General features: G+C 49.3%; 1 protein-coding gene and 1 long non-coding RNA gene across 4 annotated transcripts in view; one reads left to right on the forward strand and one right to left on the reverse strand.

The window, feature by feature from the left end:
* LOC144274583 (uncharacterized) overlaps positions 1-20,803 on the reverse strand; it is a 33,959-nt gene extending 13,156 nt beyond the window's left edge. The window contains exons 1-7 of one of the 3 annotated variants that reach the window (XM_077833490.1): positions 20,678-20,803; positions 17,868-17,956; positions 17,062-17,188; positions 13,032-13,130; positions 11,366-12,670; positions 10,427-10,530; positions 1,840-1,850 (exon numbers count right to left, since the gene is read on the reverse strand). In XM_077833490.1, coding sequence (XP_077689616.1) covers positions 1,840-1,850; positions 10,427-10,530; positions 11,366-12,670; positions 13,032-13,130; positions 17,062-17,188; positions 17,868-17,909 — 1,688 coding nt within the window. In that variant the 5' untranslated portion in view covers positions 17,910-17,956; positions 20,678-20,803. Of the gene's footprint in view, positions 1-59; positions 97-1,839; positions 1,851-10,426; positions 10,531-11,365; positions 12,671-13,031; positions 13,131-17,061; positions 17,189-17,867; positions 17,957-20,677 lie in introns of those variants that run through there. The other 2 variants (XM_077833485.1, XM_077833483.1) reach the window with 2 other exon arrangements.
* LOC144274633 (uncharacterized) lies at positions 297-15,167 on the forward strand. The gene is made up of 2 exons (XR_013347906.1): positions 297-501; positions 12,414-15,167. It is a non-coding gene; the product is annotated as an uncharacterized LOC144274633 (long non-coding RNA).
* Positions 20,804-21,639: the final 836 nt, after the last annotated feature.

Raw genomic sequence — 21,639 nt, forward strand, 5'->3', positions numbered from 1 at the left:
TCTGCCCCCCCTCCATCTACGCATGCCCAGAGCTCGAGCGTCAGAAAACGCTTCCTCACCTTAGGAGAGGCGCCAACGGCTTTGCACGAGCCCGGCTCGTCCTCCCCGATCGAACGTCACTTCCGCTAGTGAGAGAGTCAGGAACTACATCTCCCAACGTGCCCCGGGGGCGCTTCCGCCTTCTCCAGCCTCGGTCCGGGCAGGTGCCGGGATCAGCCTGATTCTCTCCGCCCTTCCCGCCGTAGATACCCTCCGGCCCCTCCCCCACCCGGCGCCTCTCACACCCGCCCCCCGCGGCCCGTTGCTGGGGCTCCCGGGGGCGCCGCAGGCCGAGGGGCGGATTCTGCCCCGCGTCGGAACGTGCCCCGGGGGCAGGTGTCGAGCCGGGCGGGCTCCGTGAGATCGCTCCCCGGGGCGGCCGCTGCCGGCGGGGAGCCCGGTCTGGCCAGGAGGAGGTGCTCTGTGCCCTGGCGGGCTCCTTCCCCGGGAGCCGCTGCGCCGGTGAGTCTCCCCCTCGCTCCAGGGCCACTGGCTTGGAGGAGATTTTGTGGCCAGAAGCAGCAGGAGAGCAATGTATGTGTAATATAACTATGTGAACCCCCCCACCTTTCCCTATTGCTTCCCAGGCCGTGAGGGTAAAAGAACTAACACACTGGATACCGGTAATATTCTAAACTTTCACGTTTCTTTATGGGTCAGTCGGACACATCTGTACAAACTCATGAAGAAAAATAACCCAATTCGCCAACTGACTGAAATCACCCAGGCCCAGGTTCAGACAGGCAGTTTGGCTAGTTTACATCAGGGATCTGAAATAGAAAGAGTATCTGCACAAGCAGAACAAATTATAGCACACCACTGGATCGAACTCTGAGTTGTGAAGAATATGTACGAAGGCTACAACAACCAACAGGAATGCACTTTTATCCAGAAAACCATGATTACATCGAGTCTTCATGACTAGTGATTTAAATCAATTTGACTGAAATCAAATCCACCATGGTTTATGGCCAGTATCGCAGCCTTATTTACACGTTTATTACCCACAAAATCTGAATTGACACTTTCTCTGCATGGCAAGATGCTTAGTCGCCATTCTCAAAATACCCATGAGACAAACACTTGATACCGAACACGTTTTTTGGAGTAGAGAGAACCAAGCCAACATTCCTATATTTCCTATATTTTCAGGACTTGTGTTGTTTTCATTAGTTTTATTAGCAGTGAGAAAAAGGCCTATGTCTGCATTATGGGGACACAAGATATATTAGACACACCTGGATTATTCTTCATTGGTTGATAATGTCAGATCCTTCTCTTTCTCAGTATGCTGAGCTGAGCTGAAGCGTCTGTCTTCCCATCATCCAGATTGCTGGGTCAATCATTTCTCACTGTTCAGTCTTTGTACCTGAGGTGTTTCTGGTTCTTCTTGTAGGCTCTCATTGTCCACCTTTTCTTTCTTCCCCCCACTTTCTGGAAGGCTCTTTTGCTGTGACCTGGATCAAACGGCACCCACTGTATAGAGGTCTTGGTCAAGTAGTCCCCATTGTTCAGAGGCACAGTTCCTGGGATAATCTTTATGTGTTTGTGCATTCCTTCAGTAAGGCGCTAACATTGTCTGGCCTCATCCAACAGAGCACAATTTAAATTCAGAGACATGCTCAATATTTCTAGCCTCAGATACAAACATTACATGCATACAGGTTGGCTAAACACAGTCAATAGGTCTTAAGTTTAGCGATAATACCCCACATCAATCTTGCATAAGGTATATATTAGCTCTGTTATATCCATATCATAAGCATATTTTCATAAAGAATGTAGAGTATAATGTCATACCCCACATGTATGTTGGCTGATCTGCAAATACTAAAGGAGCACACACCTTTGGGTGAAAACGCTCATGACGATAGTGCAGGGCCATGCAAGTTCCATGATTCTGTGTGAGATGGCAGACAGTGAGGAGGGCCAGGCAGGTTAGTGGGTTTAGAAAAAAAGGTGTAAACATTATGTATATGTTTATGTATGGGATACATATAAAATTAGTGGATGGTTAACAATGCATTATAAGAAGTTTGAACCCATGGCCACAACCACCCCTGTCTGACCTGTTTGGTACCCACCATACGCTGCCAAACCAAAGCTTCCCAAATTACAGTGGGTGGACAGTGGGATATCTATTCATGGTGCACCTCACTCTGAAGCTACACAAGTGCTTCTGGTGAGTACCCTGACTGCTGAGGCAGGGAGTCCAGGAGGCCGGCACACAAGTAACATAGTAACCGTAGTGACTCTATGGTGAAATAACTTGAGTTAACCCACACTGAAACTGTAGATATGGCCTTAGGTGTATGAAATGTTTGGCAGTATGAGGGTAGACTAAGATTCAGGTGTTCAGGCTCAAGGCATTGGAACTGCCTTACTGCACCCTACAGGCTCAGGAACAAAGAGGCACAAAAAAAGATAATTTATTCCTTAAAATTTCTTGACGCGAGCGTGACTAACTCATGATTTTAGAATTCTTGTGGTTGTAAAGGTATGTTGGGGTTGTAGATGTGTGTTCATTATATTTTGAAAGGCAAAGCTATGAATGGGTTGAACAAAGAGTTCGATCAGTCCCTCAGGATAAGTCGATTGGCTATTAGCCAAGATAATCAGGGATGCAGGCCCGTTCTCTGCATGTCCCTAAACCGTCCTTTGACTGCCAGATGCTGGGAGTGGACAATGGGATGGTTCAATGAGTGCTTGACTGGTCTGAGCATTCCCTTAGAAGCACCTGGCATTGGCCACTGTCACAAGGCAGGATACTAGATTAGGTGGACTATTGGTCTGACCACCAATACTTACAGCACTGGTGGATTGACTCAAAACAAAGTTTTGAGACTAGGTCAGAAATTCAGTCAGAGTGGAAGTCAGATGATTGAACAGAATAAACATCTGCTCTAAAAATGAGAAGAAAAAATTAGAATGAAAAATTCAGGGAATCCCAGCAGTAGATAAGACAACTTGGGACACTGTTATGTGATTCGATGCATTCAAATACAGTGAGAAGTGATTCTTTGTTTCTGAGGGGATATCTGTACCATGTTTCCCTGAATTCGGTCTCAGGGATTATCTACACTGGCAAGTTAAAGAGCTCTACGTTGCTGGCTCAGGGGTGTGAAAAATCACCCCCTCCCCCTCGCGGAGTGCAGCATGTTTGAGTGCTTTAAAGCGCTAGTGTGGACAGGCTCGGCGCCCAGTGCTCAGACCTAATCCCCTCGTCGAGGTGGATTACCAGGAGCACTGGCACCCGCGACAGGGCTTTGAAATTTGGAGTGTAGACGGAGCCTCAGTAGGTTACATCAGACAAAGAGGAGATGTATTGTCTAGGCATGGGGATGCCTGTGTCTTTACGAACCCAGCCCTGTGCCTTTGAGAACCCAGTCCTGGGAAGCCGATGCTGAGAGGTTCTGCCTGGGAGAGGGGAAATAAAAAAGCCTCTTGCCCCCCCACAAGAAACTATTTTGCAAGCCCTGGTGTCTCAGTCCCACTGGGGTAACTGCTGCCCCCTGTGCCCCTGCCTATGCCGGGTTTTGCCCTCTGACACCCTCTGCCAGTGCCTCGCTCCTGGGCTTAACTCTGCCTCCTCCCCCCATCCCTGATTTTCCCATTAGCTCCTCTCCTAATGCTGCCTCCAGCTGCTTGACCCCCCTGACCAGTCAGTTTCCGCCCCCTGCTCAGGATGTCTCAGGAGGATGGTTGGCTCAGTCCTTGAGTAACCCCCCTGGCCCGTACTCCCCCCCAGCAGCCCCCTGGGGCCAGCCCAGAAGCTGCCTGCCCATCTTCCCCCAGCGCCCTGCGGAGAGGCTGCCCACCCCATCTGCCCCACCCCTGCGCAGCCAACCCAGAAGCTGCCATGACCAGGCTGCGTGTCCCCCTGGCCCAGCTTCCTCTGCCCTGAAAATTAAAAAGCCTCACACCTGCCTGCAGTGGGAGCCTGCTGGGAGCTTCAGCAGCTGCAGGGGAACAGCTAATAGGCAGGGCGGCAGGGGGACAGAGGGCTCCGTGGGTTGCTCTTGCCTCCAGGCACCGCCCTCTGCAGCTCCCATTTGTCCCGAACGGGGAACCGTGGCCAATGGGAGCTTCAGGCGAGGTATCTGGAGTTGTGGCAAGGGCAGCATGTGGAGTCCTGTGCCCTCCCCTCCAACCCCCCAGAAGGGGCCACTCAGGGACGCGGTTCCGGCCGCTTCCCAGAGCAGTGTGGGGCCAGGGCAGGCTGGCAGGGAGCCTGCCCTGGCCCCGGTGTGCACCGCTGCCACCCTTGAGCCTCTTTACGTAAGTGGCACCGGGCCGAAGCCCAAACCCCTCCTGCACCCCAACTCCCTGCCATGAGTTCCCTCCCACAGTCTGCACCCCTCCGCACTCCGCACCCCAACCCCCTGCCCTGAGCCTCCTGCTGCACCCCTCCTGCACCCCAACTCCCTGCCCTGAGTTCCCTCCTGCAGTCCGCACCCCTCCTGCACCCCTGCCCTGAGCCTCCTCCTGCATTCCTCACCCCTGCACCCCAATCCCCTGGTATGAGCCCCCTGCTGCACCCACACCCCTCCTGCATCCTAACCCCCTGCCCTGAGCACCCTCATACACCCCACACACCTCCTCTGCCCCAATCCCTTGCCCCGAGCCTGTTCCTGCACCCCTAATCCTCTCCCACACCCCACACTCCCTTCCGCACCCCAGCCTCCTGCCCCGCATAGAATTTCCCCAGGCAGATGTGGCCTTTGGCCCAGAAAGTTTGCCCACCCCTGCTTTAAGCCTCAGAGTACTTCCATTGACTCTTGAGTCGCCATCAGCACTGGATTTGGTTGGTGTCCTGCTAGGTGTTGTGTAGGATAAAGACCTTATTTGTAAGCTCTCTGAAGCAGGGATCTGTCTGCAAACTCCAAGCCATGTGTTTATGTGCCCCAGGGCTTGTAAAAATGGTTATTGAGTTGGTGACACACGCGCACAATGTGAAAACAGGAGAACTTGAACTTTGCCTGTTTCTCCAGGGTTCTGTTGCACTTGCACTGCGTGGGTCCTCAACACTCATTTAAAATCCCCCAAACCAACCACTGGATGTTTTGCTTCCCTTCATATTCTCAGTGTTGTCACTTGTTTGTATGTGGGTTTGTTTTGCTGTTTGTGTCGCTTTATTACTTATTGTTACTCTTCTATGTGTGTAAAATATAAATCAACTTTAGAGTGGACATGGCAGAGAAATTGTATAAGCCTGAGTGAATGCCTCTTACAATCTTTGCAGATACTGGAAAGGACAGTATTAATATTTACAAGGAGAGCATGACTATTTCTAGTTGACGCACAGATCTGTTTAGCATCTTAAGACTGCGCGATGTGTGCAAATAATATGTATGCAAGAGGGTTAGCTTTACAATAGTTAGCAAATGGTACAAACGACTTTTGGAAAGATCATTAAGTGGTCGGCTGAGTCCCTCAGCAATTTTCAAGTGGTCCGCGGAAAGAAAAGTTTTAAAACCCCTGCTCTACGGTAAAGGTATGAATCTCCTCTCGCACTGGTGAGAGTCAGGAGTGACTCCATAGAAGCCAAGGGAATCTGTAAACTGGGGGGAGAGCAGAATTCAGCCCTAAATACTTTGAGGAGCTTCACAGACACCCAGTGTAAAGCAAAGACACACTAGGATGCTCCTTGGCTGGGTGCAGGGGGGAGAGGTAAATTCATTTACACACTCCTTTCCTTCCTGGCCCAGAGAGAAAAGGCCTCATACCTTGTTCCCCACCTTCATGAGCCAGCTAGCCCGCAACCCTGGTGCTGGATTGGAGCCAGTGCCCCAGTAGGGTAAAGCCCCTTATCCCATTTCTGAACCCCTGAGCCAGCCAGCCCCCTTCTCTGGGGTCGGATCAGAGCCAGCACGCTCTCTATGGAAAGGCCCCAAATCCATTCCCCGCCCCTCTGGGCCAGCCAGTCCCCCAACCCTGAGGGTGAACTGGAGTCAACACTCCCGAGACGGGAAAGGCCCCATATCCGATTAACCCAACAACACCCCCCCCCCAACACACACACACACCAACCTCTTGTTTGGCTTCTGGGACCTACAACATGATTCCCTGACTGCCACAGGGGCGTGTTTTCTCTGTGTCCTGAAATAGTTCATTTCACACTGGTCACACCCTGTGCTGGGCTTTGGCCATCCCAGCTCTGAGACCGCATCGCTGGGCACCAAGGCTGGTACTGACCATTGCTTTGTGCCGGTTAGTGTCTCAGTGAGGAACTGGGGTGCAGAAGTGGGTGAAGAGCGCTCAGAGACCGTCACCCTTAGGGCTTTTCTGGGGGAGCCCTGGGTGCCTTTCTTATGAGGGGCTGGATCCACAAAAGCCAGTGTGCTGGATGGAGAGCTGCCGGAGTCAGCCAGTCGGAACAGCTCAGGACGGGTGGCCCAAGCCTTCTGCCACAAAGGGACTTAGGTGCTTCCTCTTGGTTGTCGTCAGTTGGGCGCCTAAGCCTGGTCAGCCTTGCTCACCTTACTCCACCAGAGGTGGAACCCTTGTTCTATGCCCGAGCTCAGTGGTTTGAGCACTGAGTCAGCAAGTGGGAGACCCTACTTCAAATCCCATTTCTATCTGATAGGAGTAGTGAGGGGCACCCAGGTCTCCTACATCCCAGTTGGGTGCCCTGGGTGGGGCAGTCTCAATTGCCCCTGCTGGCACTGTTCCACTTTGCATAAATCATTAAACATTAATTGCACCCGGGAGTGATGCTGCAGGCTGGTGGTCAGGGCACCCACCTGGGAGATCAGGGTGCAAATTCCCAGTTCCAATGATTTAACCAAACTGGAGCAGCTTCAACAGGAGAGAGGGAGAGCGACCCACAGCAGAAGATCCCCTGACAATGATTTACAAGCTTTCAGTAGAGATCTCACTGCTATGCTTCCTGGATAAATGTCATAAAATCAGTGTATTCGATGTGGTGAGTTTGTCAGGTCTGAGACAGGACTTGCTTGTAAATAACAGTGACTCCTTTGCCAATTGGCACCAATGAGCTTTTGTCACGCATGCACTGCGCTATACTGTCCCACTCTGATAGAACAGAAAGGCCAGCACAAAAAATAGAGAAAGGAACAATAAGATACTAAAATGACAATGGTTGGAACTCTCCATTTCTCTCAGTCTTTGGATTGATGGGTACTAGGAGCTGTCGCTACAGTTGAGGGACCAGGTGATCAGACAGCTGGCTCAGCCCTCCATACTAGTAGCTTACTCACATACAGGGAGATAGGTCAAAATTGGAATTGATGTCCTGACTTGCTTCCCATAGGGGATCAATCTCTACACTTCAAACACTGGAAGTATTCTTCTGACAACCTAACACTTTTTCACACCCCTGAGAGATGGGGCTATGTCAACATAGCTTTTCAGCGTAGACCAGCTTTAGATGGCTTTTTCATATGAAAGGCAATGGAGTTCAGCCTTTTCCTTCGTATTGATGGTTGATGATGGCGGTTTTCCTACCTGCTGGACACGTCCTATGACAGATGTGATGCCTCTCTGTTGCACATTAGAGAAGTGGGGAAGTCAGTGACCCTTACAGTGTAAGTGGGCAAAAACTTACACAACTTGTCTCAAGTAGTTTTCCTTTTAATAGAAATTGATTTTGAGGCTAAGCAAAATAAGTTCTATTTGAAATACAAAAAATTAAAAAATATACTAGTCCAATATTCTCTTATACACTCTCTCTCACACACATTCTCCCACCCCAACCTTTGGAGCAAGCTTTTCTACCAGAAATTCTTACCCTAGAGGGTGTAAATTAAATCAAATTAACTTTTCAGGACTACCCATCACTTCCTGTACAACTAAACAAAAAACAAGACGACTTTCAGTATTCCAAAATCATTCAGATTATCACACAATTAGTCTCTTACTCTTTTACCAATTACGTCACCTATAATTTCATTTTCATTGGTAACAATAACATATTCAAAGATCACCAATTCTTGTCGTATGTTGGGATTAAAAGAAAACTCATTCCCAACAACTGAACCTTGGCTCAAGTTGTCGTTTCTCCCAACGTAGGTCCCAACCACTTCTGGGAGTTCATATATCTCAGGATCTTCTGCCATGTGCGTTGGTGGAAGAGGTCTCCTTTGTGGGAAGGTTTGCATCATGAGGAAAAATACCTCTTTTCTCACCTTTTAATCTTTCAAAGTAGGAGGAGGTAGAGGAGAAGTGATGTAAATGCATAAAACACAACAGAAAACTGTCTGGTCTACACTAAAGACATTTATCGGTATAACTTGCTGGAGGATTCTCCGTACCTTGAAGTCTTTAAACCACGATTTGAGGACTTCAACAGCTCAGAAATAGATAAGAGGTTTATTACAGGAATGGGTGGGTGAGATTCTGTGGCCTGCGTTGTGCAGGAGGTCAGACTACATGATCATAATGGTCCCTGCTGACCTTAAAGTCTATGAGTCAAACTATATTGCTCAGGGGTGTGAAAAGTCCACACCACTGAGCAACGTACTTACAGAGCCCCAGCCCCCCGTGCAGATAGCGTGACATCAAGAGGAGAGTTTCTCCTGCCAAGACAGTCGCCGCCGCTTGCGGGGCTGGACTAATACAGTCCAGAGCAGAGATCTCTCCCCTTGGCTAAGAGCATCTGTAAAGGCAGTCCTACAGCAGTGCAGCTACACTGGGCAGCTGCGCCAGCATCAGCTCTAGGTGCAGTCACAGTGTCAGGCACAAAACCACCGACTCAGGACTCAACACGGGTGGATCCTGACGTCTGAAACTGGAGCCCGACACATTCATTGCCTCGCTGCTTGTCATCATTTCCACCGCCTCAAAGTCCTTGGTACCCAATCAGGTAGCCAGGGTGGGATCCACAGAGAAGGGACGTCCTATGAAGCATTGGATCAAAATGGTGAAGGATGATCGTTCTCAATCTAACCCTGGTATCCTTTGGAATGGTAATCAGTGACACTAAACGAGTAAGTGGGCTTGTATAAACAATTATCCTGGCCACCATAGCTTCCTTTACTGGAGTAGAAATCAAGAACTGAGTGTGTACTCTTTTCAACCCAGTTCTTTCCAAATCCTTTACAAAACCACTCAAAATATCAACAGTGTTAGTGAGGAATGGCTCCCCAAGACATGCCCAGCTTTTCTTTAACTTGGTGGCACAGTTTCAGGCAAGGCCTGGATACAGGGCAGGATCAGAATCTCCGTAAGTTACCAGAGCTGGAGATTCTATTCAAAAATAGCCATTTTTCTGCAGCTATTAGATTGTCAACACTGATTTTATACACATTTTAGCACATACAAAGGATAAATTCAACAAAAAAACCCACTTCTATTTCCTCGACATCTGCGTCAGGAAGGGCAGGATTCCTCATCACATAAAATGAACTAGGAGAGATCTTTTGTAGGGCCTGGGTTACACATGATTTGGGAACCAAATACATGGCCATTCTGCCTAGTTCAAAATCACTTATGGTGGAATTCTCTCCCCAGATCATCTGAGACAATATTGACTTCAACAATTGAACTACACAGTGATCATATGTACTTCCTTCAGTTAGATGAGGTTCTGCTGTTGTTTACTATTTCCGAGTGGAAATTTTAAGATCACTGCTGTTTTTTGGTTATGACCAAAGTGGAATGACCACTTTAGCAAATGGCCATTTGTCTGAAATTCTCTAATAGATCTGAGCGCCATCATATCAAACTAAACTAATATCCAATTGGGTGAGCAAACAGCCCTCAGGACAGATAGAAACCCACAGCACAGAGAGAGAATACATGACAGTGAAAGTGTCAAGTAAAATTCCAGAGCAGGTGACATCTGATTATTCAGAATCAGGACAAGAGATTCTCCCAGCACATTCTCCTCTGATCCATTCAAACATACTTCACTCAGCGCTGTCTCAAGAGTCAGTTATGTTATTTTCAACATTTTCAGTATATTAGGATCTAAATAATGGGGAGGAGGGTCCGAAATGACACTTTTTTTTTCCAGCCCCTGCTTCTCTTCATTTACATATCATTTGAAAAGTTCCCAATAGAACTGCTCTTCAGCAAAACCCAGAGCAACATGAGAACAACTGGCAATGATACAATCTGTATCATTGGTGACTAAAAATAACTTTGCAATAGGAGGAATGCTATAAATGTGATGCTCCCCGCTTCCTGATAGGAAGCGCACACTCAAATTACTCATGGGACAATAAAAAGGACAAATAGGTCCACCTCAAGAGGGCGAACTGCAAAAGGCAAAAATGGGCACTCATCTGGATAAGCTGAGGGATAACGGTGCAGCAAACAGTTCAAACAGCATTCCAAGTTACTATGTAGGAATCAGGAAAAGTATTAAAGAAAAAAAGTACTGATAGCCCTAGAGGTTTTTATGGTGTTGATCTCCCTTGCAGATTCTCTGATGGCTAACATGGGCTGAGTGCCAAGAAAAGGAATTCCCACACTCACTGCATTCGTAGGGCCTCTCCTTTGTGTGAATTCTCTGATGACTAGAAAGGGCTGAGCTGCTAGAGATGATTAGAAAGTTCTGATCTTTGAGTCAAGCTTTTCCCACACTCACGGCATTGCTAGGGCCTGTCAAGGTTCCTTCTCTGCTGTGAACTCTAGGGTACATATGTGGGGACCTGCATGAAAACCCCCAAAGCTTATTTTTACCAGCTTAGGTTAAAACTTCCCCAGCGTACAAACTAGTTTACCTTTTGCCTTTGGACTTTATTGCTGCCACCACCCAGTGTCTAATAAATATATAACAGGGAAAGAGCCCGCTTGGAAACATCTTTCCCCCAAAAATGCTCCCCAAACCCTACACCCCCTTTCCTGGGGAAGGCTTGATAAAAATCCTCACCAATTTGCATAGGTGAACACAGACCCAAACCTTGGATCTTAAGAACAATGAAAAAGCAAGCAGGTTCTTAAAAGAAGAATTTTAATTGAAGGAAAAAAGTAAAAGAATCACCTCTGTAAAATTACAGGGTAATCAGATTCAAAACATAGAGAATCCCTCTAGGCAAAACCTTAAGTTACAAAAAGACACAAAAACAGGAATCTACATTCCATTCAGCACAGCTTATTTTATCAGCCATTTCAACAAAACAGAATCTAACGCATATCTAGCTAGATTACTTACTAAGTTCTAAGACTCCATTCCTTTTCTGTTCCCGGCAAAAGCATCACACAGAGAGAGCCTTTGTTTCTCCCCCCATGCAGCTTTGAAAGTATCTTTTCTCCTCATTGCTCATTTTGGTCAGGTGCCAGCGAGGTAATCCTAGCTTCTTAATCCTTTACAGCTGAAAGGTCTTTTCCTCCAGCAGGGAGGCATTTTAAAGGTGTTTACCCTTCCCTTTATATTTATGGCAGAGCCTCTCCCGTGTGTGGATTCTCTGATGCTGGAAAAGGTGTGCTCTTTGAGTGAAGCTTTTCCCACACTCACTGCATTCGTAGGGCCTATCCCCTGTGTGGATTCTCTGATGGCGAAAAAGGGCTGATCTCTGAATGAAGCTTTTCCCACACTCACTGCATTCGTAGAGCCTCTCCCCGGTGTGGATTTTCTGATGCTGAAAAAGGGCTGATCTTTGAGTGAAGCATTTCCCACACTCACTGCATTCGTAGGGCCTCTCCCCTGTGTGGATTCTCTGATGCTGAAAAAGGCCTGATCTTTCAATGAATCTTTTCCCACACTCACTGCATTCATAGGGCCTCTCCCCTGTGTGGATTCTCTGATGTTTAGAAAGGCCTGGTCTTCGAATGAAGCTTTTCCCACACTCACTGCATTTGTAGGGCCTCTCCCCTGTGTGGCTTCTCTGATGATTAGAAAGTGCTGAGCTCCAAATGAAGGTTTTCTCACACTTACTGCATTTGTAGGGCCTTTCCTCTGTGTGGATTCTCTGATGAGTAGAAAGGGCTGAGCTCCTAGTGAAGCTTTTCCCACACTCATGGCATTCATAGGGCCTCTCCCCTGTGTGGATTCTCTGATGTACAGAACGGTCTGAGCTCCTGGTGAAGCATTCTCCACACTCACTGCATTCGTAGGGCCTCTCACCTATGTGGATTTTCTGATGATTTGAAAGGACTGATTTTTGAGTGAAGCTTTTTCCACACTCATGGCATTCATAGGGCCTCTCCCCTGTGTGTATTCTCTGATGAGTAGAAAGGGCTGAGCTGCTACTAAAGCTTTTCCTACACTCACTGCATTCATTAGACCTCTCCCCGGTGTGGATTCTCTGATGATTAGAAAGGGCTGAGCTGCAAGTGAAGCTTTTCCCAGACTCACTGCATTCGTCGGGCCTCTCCCCTGTGTGGATTCTCTGATGATTAGAAAGGGCTGAGCTGCAAGTGAAGCTTTTCCCACACTCACTGCATGTATTTTTCCTCCTTCTCCTCAGGATTTCCTGCTGAGTTGTGGTTTCCTTGAGGCCCTGCTGAGTTCCCCGACAGGAAATAAATTTACCCATTTTCTCCAATGGCTGGTTTCCCTGCTCTCCTTCCGGTCTGTGATGAATCGCAAAGGGTTTTCCCTGCTCATGACTCCTGGACACGCTCCTTTTCCATCTTTGCGATAATTCTCTGTGTTTATCCACTTGTTCAACATTTTCCTGCTGAGAATTCTGCTCCTCTTTCTCACAAAGCATTGCATCACCTGCTGTGATAGAGATAGAAACCTCAAACAGGGATGGAAAGGGGAAGACCAAACGAAAACAAGTGCTGGAGAGAGGTCAAATAAAAATCAGGTCCTGAACTCCCCCAAACTCTTCCACCAAATAGGAGAGAGGAGGGGGATCAATTCAGCCTTCACATCCCATCCAAATTCACAGGGGGAAGGGAGGAAACTTCTGCCTGGTGTCTGCTAGGATCTATAGGAAGCCATGAGCTATATTTACCCTGAGGATATGACCCCTGCTAGAGATAATAATGAATTGAGAGACCTCCCAAGACTTTGTAGGGCATCCCAGATGGTTCCTTCAGGCACTTATAGATTCTGAGTTGGCTTAATGTTTCCTCACCTGTGCAGGGAGCTCTCAGGATCTCTCTTTCCTCTGGGACCCATGGCTCTTCCCCTTGTTCCAGCTGGGAGATCACATCAGGTTTGGAAATTGGAAACCCTGCTCAGATGAAAGAAAACAAATGTCTTCAGTTCATGTCACAAGACTTTGTTTTTTTTATGACAAACATTCTATTAAAAAACATTCTATTAACTTCAGTGCTTAGTGTGAGCTGGTGTGCCTGGGGCAGTCCCTCACTGAAAAGGCCAAGGTCAGGGCAGGCTGAAAAAGGGATAGCATATCCTCCCCAAACTGGTGGTTAACACTGAAGTTAAACTCACCAACCAGTCACAAACTGCTTCTCATCACCCACACTGGTTACCGAGAAGCTGAAAAAAGAAATCACACAGCCCTCTTTATTGTATTGCAGTTCTCTGACTCCCAGTCCGCATCTAGGTCCACTGCAGTCAGAGGTTATTTAAAAACTCTGCTCACAAACAAAATGTTCTTCTGATCCCAAGGGGTTAGCATCAGTACCAGGTCACGATAGATTTTGATCTTACCTAAAATACCATGCTGCCAGCCAATCCTTTGGCATCTAAACTAAAGGTTTCAACAAAAGAAAGACAGAAAGAAGCGAAATGGGAAAGCAGTCAGGTACATTCTGAAATCTGTATATCAGGTTCTTAGCAGTACTGGTGAGTTAGTGGCTTGAAAGTCCATCTGGAACACATCCACAGCTTGGATGGGTCATTCAGTCCTTTGTTCAAGGCTTCAGTTTGTAGAGAAGTTGCTCCAGAGGTAGGAAGAGGGATTGAAGACTAAAGGGAGATGATGCAGCTACCCTTTATATGCCTTTTGCCATGTGGCTTGTACTTCCTGTGCTCCAAACAAGAGTTTCACAGCATATGGCATGGAAAAGCCTTGGAGTTCTCAGTACACAGGCGCACCCCTGCATGTCTTGCTGACTCAATAGGTGTATCCCCTTGGTCCTTTTCATGGGCTCATTGTACAGCTGATGACCCTGGATGGGCCATCGAACAGGCTTGGCAGTGCTGACGCCAATATGTCTGGGGGTGTCACCCAGAAACACTACACAAGTCTGGAAATACAAATATACCCTACATCTCTATATCTCACAATACAAAGGTGATACAAAGAGAAACAAAATCATCATACTTGGAAAATCATAATATTTTCACTGACAGCTTACATGGCACATCTAGCATGATTCATTGCAATTTTATCATATTGGTATTAATAAAATACTAATAATATAAAGAGTCTCACAATTCCACATAGTGTCACACTAAGTAAACCAGTGAATTCCCAGGACCAGCTCCCTAGGTCCTTTAAGATGCCAAATGCCCACATATCGGCTGGGAACATATCCAGACGGACATTGTGTCAGTCTGTACCCCTATGTTCACTCTTCTGGAAAATTATGATCAATTTGGAACATAGTATGGCTTGTGAGATATCATTTGAAATCACATAATCTACTGGATATTATCCTCCTGTTAAAATGTGGAGGAACACTGTGAGTAAAGATATGAGATTTAATGTATGATATTACTGAAAAGTTATAATTTTGGGGAACACCCACAGACCAGTTCCCTGAGAGGCAGCAAGGCAAACAGCTGGTCAAATAGCTATTCTCCCGAAGTGGGAAAGTGTGAAGAAGACATTTACATTCCTTCAAAGGGACCACTTGAAGCTCATATCGACAACAGACAGCCTGTCAGCAACACTCAGCTGAGAACGGAATTTGTTTCTAGTACAAAGGACTGAACTATAAAAAGAAGTGAGAAAAATGCTTGAGACTCTCTCCCTTTCCCTCCATTCATGACAACTCCTGAAGAAGTGTACTTGGGCGGCAGGGGCGGGTTAGGGGAGTCCTGGCTGAAAGGACAGCCACCAGTCTGTCTCAACATATGGTGAGAGAAACATTTGCTTTGAATCCGTTTTAGCTTGTTAAGTTAGATGTTAGTTTGTGTTTTATCTTATATTTCTTTTCTAAACAATTCTGACTTTTAGGTCTCATTACCTGTAGTCACTTAGAATCTTTTTTTTTCAGTAGTTAAGAATTTGGTTTTATTGTTTTATCTAACCAGTGTGTTTGGATTAAAGGGGGTTGGAAACTCCATCTGGAATAACGAGGCTGGTGCATGTCATTTTCCACTGATGAAATGACAGACTTTGTATGAGTTCGCATTGTTCAGCAGTGTGCTGGACAATGCAAGATGCACATTTCTGGGGGAAAGTCTGGGAGCAGAGAATTTTCTGAGGTTCTCCTGTGCTGTACTGTAATTTGAGCGTCGCTGCCTAGCAGCAGTCAATACTGTGAAGCTGGGAGCGAGTTACATGCTGGAGACTGCGTGTTAACTGCCCAGGAGTGGCTGTTCTCACAGTAAAGCAGTGTAAAAGACACCGCAGGTTGGGGAACTGAGGGGAAACAGCTGTTCAACAGTCCAGATTGTACTGTGGTTAACGTCACAGACACAGACACTCAATTTCAAAGAGTCTCCGAAAACAGAGAAAGTAAATCCATGTTCCAGAAATAGAAGACTCCAGACAGAGGGCAAGTCTCCCTGGCATTGCTTCTTGCTGAGAGAAAAGTCCAGAGACAATGAGTCAGTCCTGGGGAAGCCGGGAACAGTAAACATGGGCTGGTGGGGTTCAGTGGAGAAAGGGAACAGGAAGGGTAGGGATATTACTGAATGCAGGAGCTCAGCAGTACTAGATGTCAGGATAGCACGTATTGCAGCCCATTGGAAAACATAATCCCAACTATACATATAAAATGATAGGGTATAAATTAGCTGTTTCCACTCAAGAGTGGGATCTTGGAGTCCTTGTGGAGAGTTCTCTGAAAACGTTCACTCAAGGTGCAGAGGCAGTCAAAAAGCAAACAGAATGTTGGGAATCATTAAGAAAGGGATGGATAAGAAGACAGAAAATATCATATTGCTTCTCTATAAATCCATGGTACGCCCACATCTTGAATATTGCATGCAAATGTGGTTGCCACATCTCAAAAAAGATAGACTGGAACTGGAAGAGGTTCAGAAAAGGGAAAAAATATGATTAGGAGTATGGAAGAACTTCCGTATGAGGAGAGATGAAAAAGACTGGGCCTTTTCAGCTTACAAAAGAGACGAAAGGGGGATATGAGAGAAGTCTATAAAATCATGGCCTCTCTCGAAAGACAGGACACTGGGCTACATGGACCTTTGGTCTGACCCAGTGTGGCCGCTCTTATGTACTAGGGAATCTAGTGAGCCCAGTGTAACGGGAGGGAGTAGGAAAATCCCTGGGTGTGGAGAACACTGGGAAATTAGAAGCTATAATTCAGGAGCAACAGATGCTAATTAGTCTAGAAAAGCAGAATGTGAAAGATAAGAATCGGGGTCATGTGACAATGAGATAATAAAAAATCCAAGGAGCCTGCAGAGAAGAGAGGTTGTGGCTATCACACGTGCGGATGGAGAAGCAAGACTCTCCATGTCTCAGGAAGTTTCACTACCACCATAAGCCATTTTCACACACTGCAGTGCAATCCAGACGAGTGAGGATTTGTGTCATCTGTAATCCTGGGTGAGATTCAATGTTCTGCTGTTGGAACTCCCCTGTGTGGATACCCCCAGCCAGCATTCAAGGACGCACTGAGTGTGTGTGTGATAAGTAGTCCTGGACCAGCAGTTCTGACTCCAGCAGCCTGCTTGTTACACACCAAGCACATTCTGGTCCGGGTGGAGTAGGCTCAGGGTTTCCGAGAAGGCTGGGGGTAGGAAGCTTCTGTTGGTTATGCTGGACCTAAGCCCCAGTTTTACTTGAGCAAAAAGAGATATCTGACACTGTGCGATACTGCTCCTGTGCTCTGTTCCCAAAGTGTTCTTCAGCAGGGGAAGGTCTCTGGTCGTGTGTGTGTGTGTGACTGGCATATTGGGGTGATGCTGAAACCGGACAGAGCAGAGATGCCATTGGGGGGTGGCATGAACCGTATCTCTTCATTTCCCCTTCCAAGAACTGAGGGAACGGGAATCCTTACCCAGTGAGGTCACATTCTTATAGTTCTCCTGCATGACATCTCTGTAGAGAGCTGTCTGAGCAGGGTGCAGCAGAGCCCACTCTTCCCTGGTGAAATACACAGCCACCTCCGCGAAGGTCACCGGCCCCTGAGAGAGCAAAAGTCCAACACTCAGTACCTGCTGCCCCACTATTTGTGTGGGAGAAGAGCCAATCAAATGGAAGCTCTGGGTGGATCACGGCCAGAGTCCCACCCCCACCTCGCTCAGAGCATCCTGGAACCACCAGGGTGAAGGGATGAAGAGAGAGCCCCTCCTCTCTCCCAGCAGATCCATCACACACCTACTAGCCACAGACTGATAAAGGAAATGGAGCCCCTAACAGGGTCCAGGGACAGCTCCCTGGTAGGAAGTCCAACACGCTCCTCAGTGCGAGGAGCGGGATATGAAGGGAGGGGTATCTCCCCTAATCCTGACTGGTGGGTGCCCCCTTCATATCTCATGGCACCCGCTGCTTAGTCGGGTCAGGCTCCCGCACTATGAGTCTGGTTAGGTTTCGTAGTCTCATGTAGGTGGGTTATTTTCTGTTCAACAAATTAGAGCATTTCCACCTCCCAACCTCATGGGTCTGGTCCCAGAATCTAGGCCACTTATTAAATAATTCCCAGCAGGTTTGCCACCCCGTGTCCTCCTCCCTTTCTCCACCTTATGGATTTCCTGCCCCGGACCAACCTCCAAACCAGATTGCGCAAACCTTCCCGTCTCTGGTGTATTTGCTGTCCCCCTCCCTCCAGAAGGAACCCACCCAAAACTCCCCAATAATCCCTACCTGAGCTGGCTCCACTGCAGCCATTTCTCTTCCCCGTCCCATGGGAGGATGGGAGGAGCTGAGGTGGAGGATGGACGTCGTTCTGCAGCCTGGGAGGGTGAGAAGCGTAATTGTGGGGGCTTCAGAACAGGCTTTAGTTAATTTCACATCAGAATTCCCCCAGGGCCCTTTCCTTGCAGACAGATAGCCTAGATTCTGCCATGCTGGAAAAATGGTTGATCTCTTTATTACAGTGTAGACCTGGCCCCTCCTGCCAGGCTAAGCCCACAGAGACATTTTTAACCTCCCTTCTCCCTCCCCTCACCCCATAACAAAGTCTCTGAACACAATGCTAGAAAAGAGCAGAACCAAAGGAGTCACTCTGGGGGATTCCCTCGGACATGGACCTCATGGCAGCCACAACTGAGCAGGGTGAATATGGAGTCAGGAACTGGCTTTTCCTCTGTCTGATCGTTTTCTTGTTCACTGGAACAAATGATTCTGCCCAGGGATGCTGCAACACATGTGTCTGGGTTGACTAGAGCTGGAAATCTCTCTTCCCACTCATTTCTACCACTGCCCCTTTCAGTCTCTCCTTCCCCTGTCCTCTCTCCCTGCCTCTCTGGCTAGGAAAGTCCCATTCCTGGATTCTTTGCAATCCCACGGCTGCATTTTCTCCTGGCAATTGCTAATGGGAGGAGAAATGAGGAGGGGCTGTTTGTGCAGAGTCACTTTCTAGCCAGTCCGCAGCACTTTCCCTGAGATCTTTCAGTTACCTGAAGTTTGTGGCTCAGAATTTGTATTAACAGAGCCCAGGTCTGCCCCAAGGGGCTAGTACCAGCTGGAGAAAGTCAGCACCTGGGTCGGGCAGAGAAGATGCTTTAATTAAAGTCACTTCCCAGCACAGAAGCCCCGCTAGGGTAGGAGCAGGTGCTAAACCTGGTCTCCCGGTTCACAATGGAGGCTGTAGCGTCTGACCCGGGAAGCTGCACCCCAATATCCTTAGGAGTGAGGGACAGAGACTTTGAGCAGTCTTCCCTCCTTTAGCTCTCTAGCGAAAGCAGCTAATGAGAGCACCTCCTTACAGGGAGACTTGCTAATCTCATTTGCCCCACTGTTTATCTGGAGTCACTCCTTGTCTTTCCATACAGTGACTCTGGATTAACAATGGTCTCAATGAAACCAGATTTCAGAAAGGATGAGTCCAGAGTGCTGTGGAAGAGGTCATTGTGTAGCAGTGCTAACCCCCTTCCCACCTCCCTCACCCCCACATCTAGGAGAAGGACTCGGGGCACAAATTTAGTAGCAGTCCCCAGAGCCTCTGCCATGCCCTTTGCCTGGGACCCCCCTCCTCCCGTTTTGCCATTTTGCAAATTAGAGAGAGGAAAGTGGAAAATCAGAGGGATTTTATATCAGTTGTTGAAAGGAGGTAAAATCTGAGTGTATTTCACATCAATATTTGAAAAATGAATCGAGAGGAAATGGGTAACAGTTGCAAACATTTTATTTCCATGTTGAAGAATCTGAGAAAAGGTGTAAATCTGAGATTTTCCCTGTCTCCCTTAATTATAAAATACTTAGAAAATCTCAGGGCATATTCAATTAGAAATGGACAACTAGAGAAAAAGTGGGGCAAATGTTTAGGGTATTTCATAACAATCTTTGAGATCTGCAAAGAATACGTGTCACAAACTAAGTAATTGATAACATGAGAAAAAAACCCAAGGTCAGAGGGAATTTTATATTATATGAAATAACTAGTTGGAAAAGGGGGACTGTTTGACTGGATTTTATATGACTGTGCAATACATAAACAGAAAGTGATGGTTCCCCGTCTGCCACCATTCACAGGGGCAGCAGGGACGCCTTTGAGGAGGCGATTTAAGAGAGCAGAGGAGGAGCTGGAAGGCTTCCTGGGTGAGGGAAGGGGGCAGCAGTGGGGGATGGGCAGGTGAGGGTCAACAGATGGCTGGGGGCAACTGTGTTGACAGTTTGGGGCCAGCAAGTGGGATTGGGAAACCGGGGCCTGGGCAGTCTCCACGGGGGACACTTGCTCCTCGCTTCCCCCACCCTGGCAGAGAAGAGGCGTCTCATCCCATCCCCACTCCAGGGGCGGCCATATTTTGGGGACCGACTCAGGGAACAATTTCTCACCTAAAGGAGGACAAATCGCTGCAGATAAAATGGGTGGGAAAATCCCCCACACCGGAGATGTTAAATTGACATTTGAGAGAAGGGGAAGAACTGGAGAGAATTTGTATCAGGGTGTGAGAGGCACCAGCAGGGAAAGGACCCAATTCACTCACCTCCCGCCCCCCCTCTTCTCCCCCGGGGGTTTCCTGAGGCTGCACAGGGACCGTTCAAGCCCCCCCCGGTCCCCCCCCCACAGGAGCCCCCCCGGGTCCCGGCGGCGCGGGGCAGGGCCTGGCTGCGGCTCCCCTGGGGCTGGGCAGCCCCGAGGCGTCTCCCAGGTGCGGCAGGACGCGGCCCCGCGGAGGAACGAGCTCCTGGCCGAGCCTGGGGCCGGGCCCCCTCCGGGGGGGGGGCCGCTCGCTGCCCCCGTCCCCTCCCGGGCCTGCCCGGGCCCTGCTGCCGGCAGAGAGCGGCCCCCCAGCCCGGCCCCGCGGGGTCGGGGTCTCCCAGCCTCGCCCCTTAACCCGCTGCCCCGTCCAGACCCCGCCGGGGGGCGCTGGGCTCCAGCTGGGACAGCAGCTCCGAGCCCCCTCGGGCGCGGCCCCCCCCCGGGAGCAGGTCCCGGCGCCGCCCGATGCCGGGTCCCCGCGGACACTGGGGCAGCGTCACCGCCCCGCCCCCGGGGCTCGCTCCGGTACCTGGAGGCGGCAGCTCGGCAGCGGGGCGGGCAGGGCCCGGGGCGGCCCCAGCGGGAGCAGGGCGCGGGCCGGGCACGGGGGGGTTAATGAAGATCGCCCCGGCACAGACCCTGCCGCTCAGCCCGGTCCCGCAGCAGCGGGTGAGCTCTGCCTCTGCGCACGCACGACTTCCGCCCATATGCGCATGCGCAGAGCTCGAGGGGCAGAAAGTGCTTCCCCGCCTTGGGAGAGGCGCCAATGGCCGCGCACGAGCCCGGCTCGTCCTCCCCGATCGAACGTCACTTCCGCTAGTGTGTGAGTCAGGAACTCCATCTCCCAGCGTGCCCCGGGGGCGCTTCCGCCTTCTCCAGCTTCGGTCCGGGCAGGTGCCGGGATCAGCCTGATTCCCTCCGGCCCCTCCCCCAGCCGGCGCCTCTCACACCCGCCCCCGCCCCCCCGCGGCCCGTTGCTGGGGCTCCCGGGGGCGCCGCAGGCCGAGGGGCGGATTCTGCCCCGCGTCGGAACGTGCCCCGGGGGCAGGTGTCGAGCCGGGCGGGCTCTGTGAGATCGCTCCCCGGGGCGGCCGCTGCCGGCGGGGAGCCCGGTCTGGCCAGGAGGAGGTGCTCTGTGCCCTGGCGGGCTCCTTCCCTGGGAGCCGCTGCGCCGGTGAGTCTCCCCCTCGCTCCAGGGCCACTGGCTTGGAGGAGATTTTGTGGCCAGAAGCAGCAGGAGAGCAATGTATGTGTAATATAACTATGTGAAACCCCCCCACCTTTCCCTATTGCTTCCCAGGCCGTGAGGGTAAAAGAACTAACACACTGGATACCGGTAATATTCTAAACTTTCACGTTTCTTTATGGGTCAGTCGGACACATCTGTACAAACTCATGAAGAAAAATAACCCAATTCGCCAACTGACTGAAATCACCCAGGCCCAGGTTCAGACAGGCAGTTTGGCTAGTTTACATCAGGGATCTGAAATA

Source organism: Eretmochelys imbricata, chromosome 14, assembly GCF_965152235.1.
Source record: "Eretmochelys imbricata isolate rEreImb1 chromosome 14, rEreImb1.hap1, whole genome shotgun sequence".
NCBI classification, from domain to species: Eukaryota; Metazoa; Chordata; order Testudines; family Cheloniidae; genus Eretmochelys; species Eretmochelys imbricata.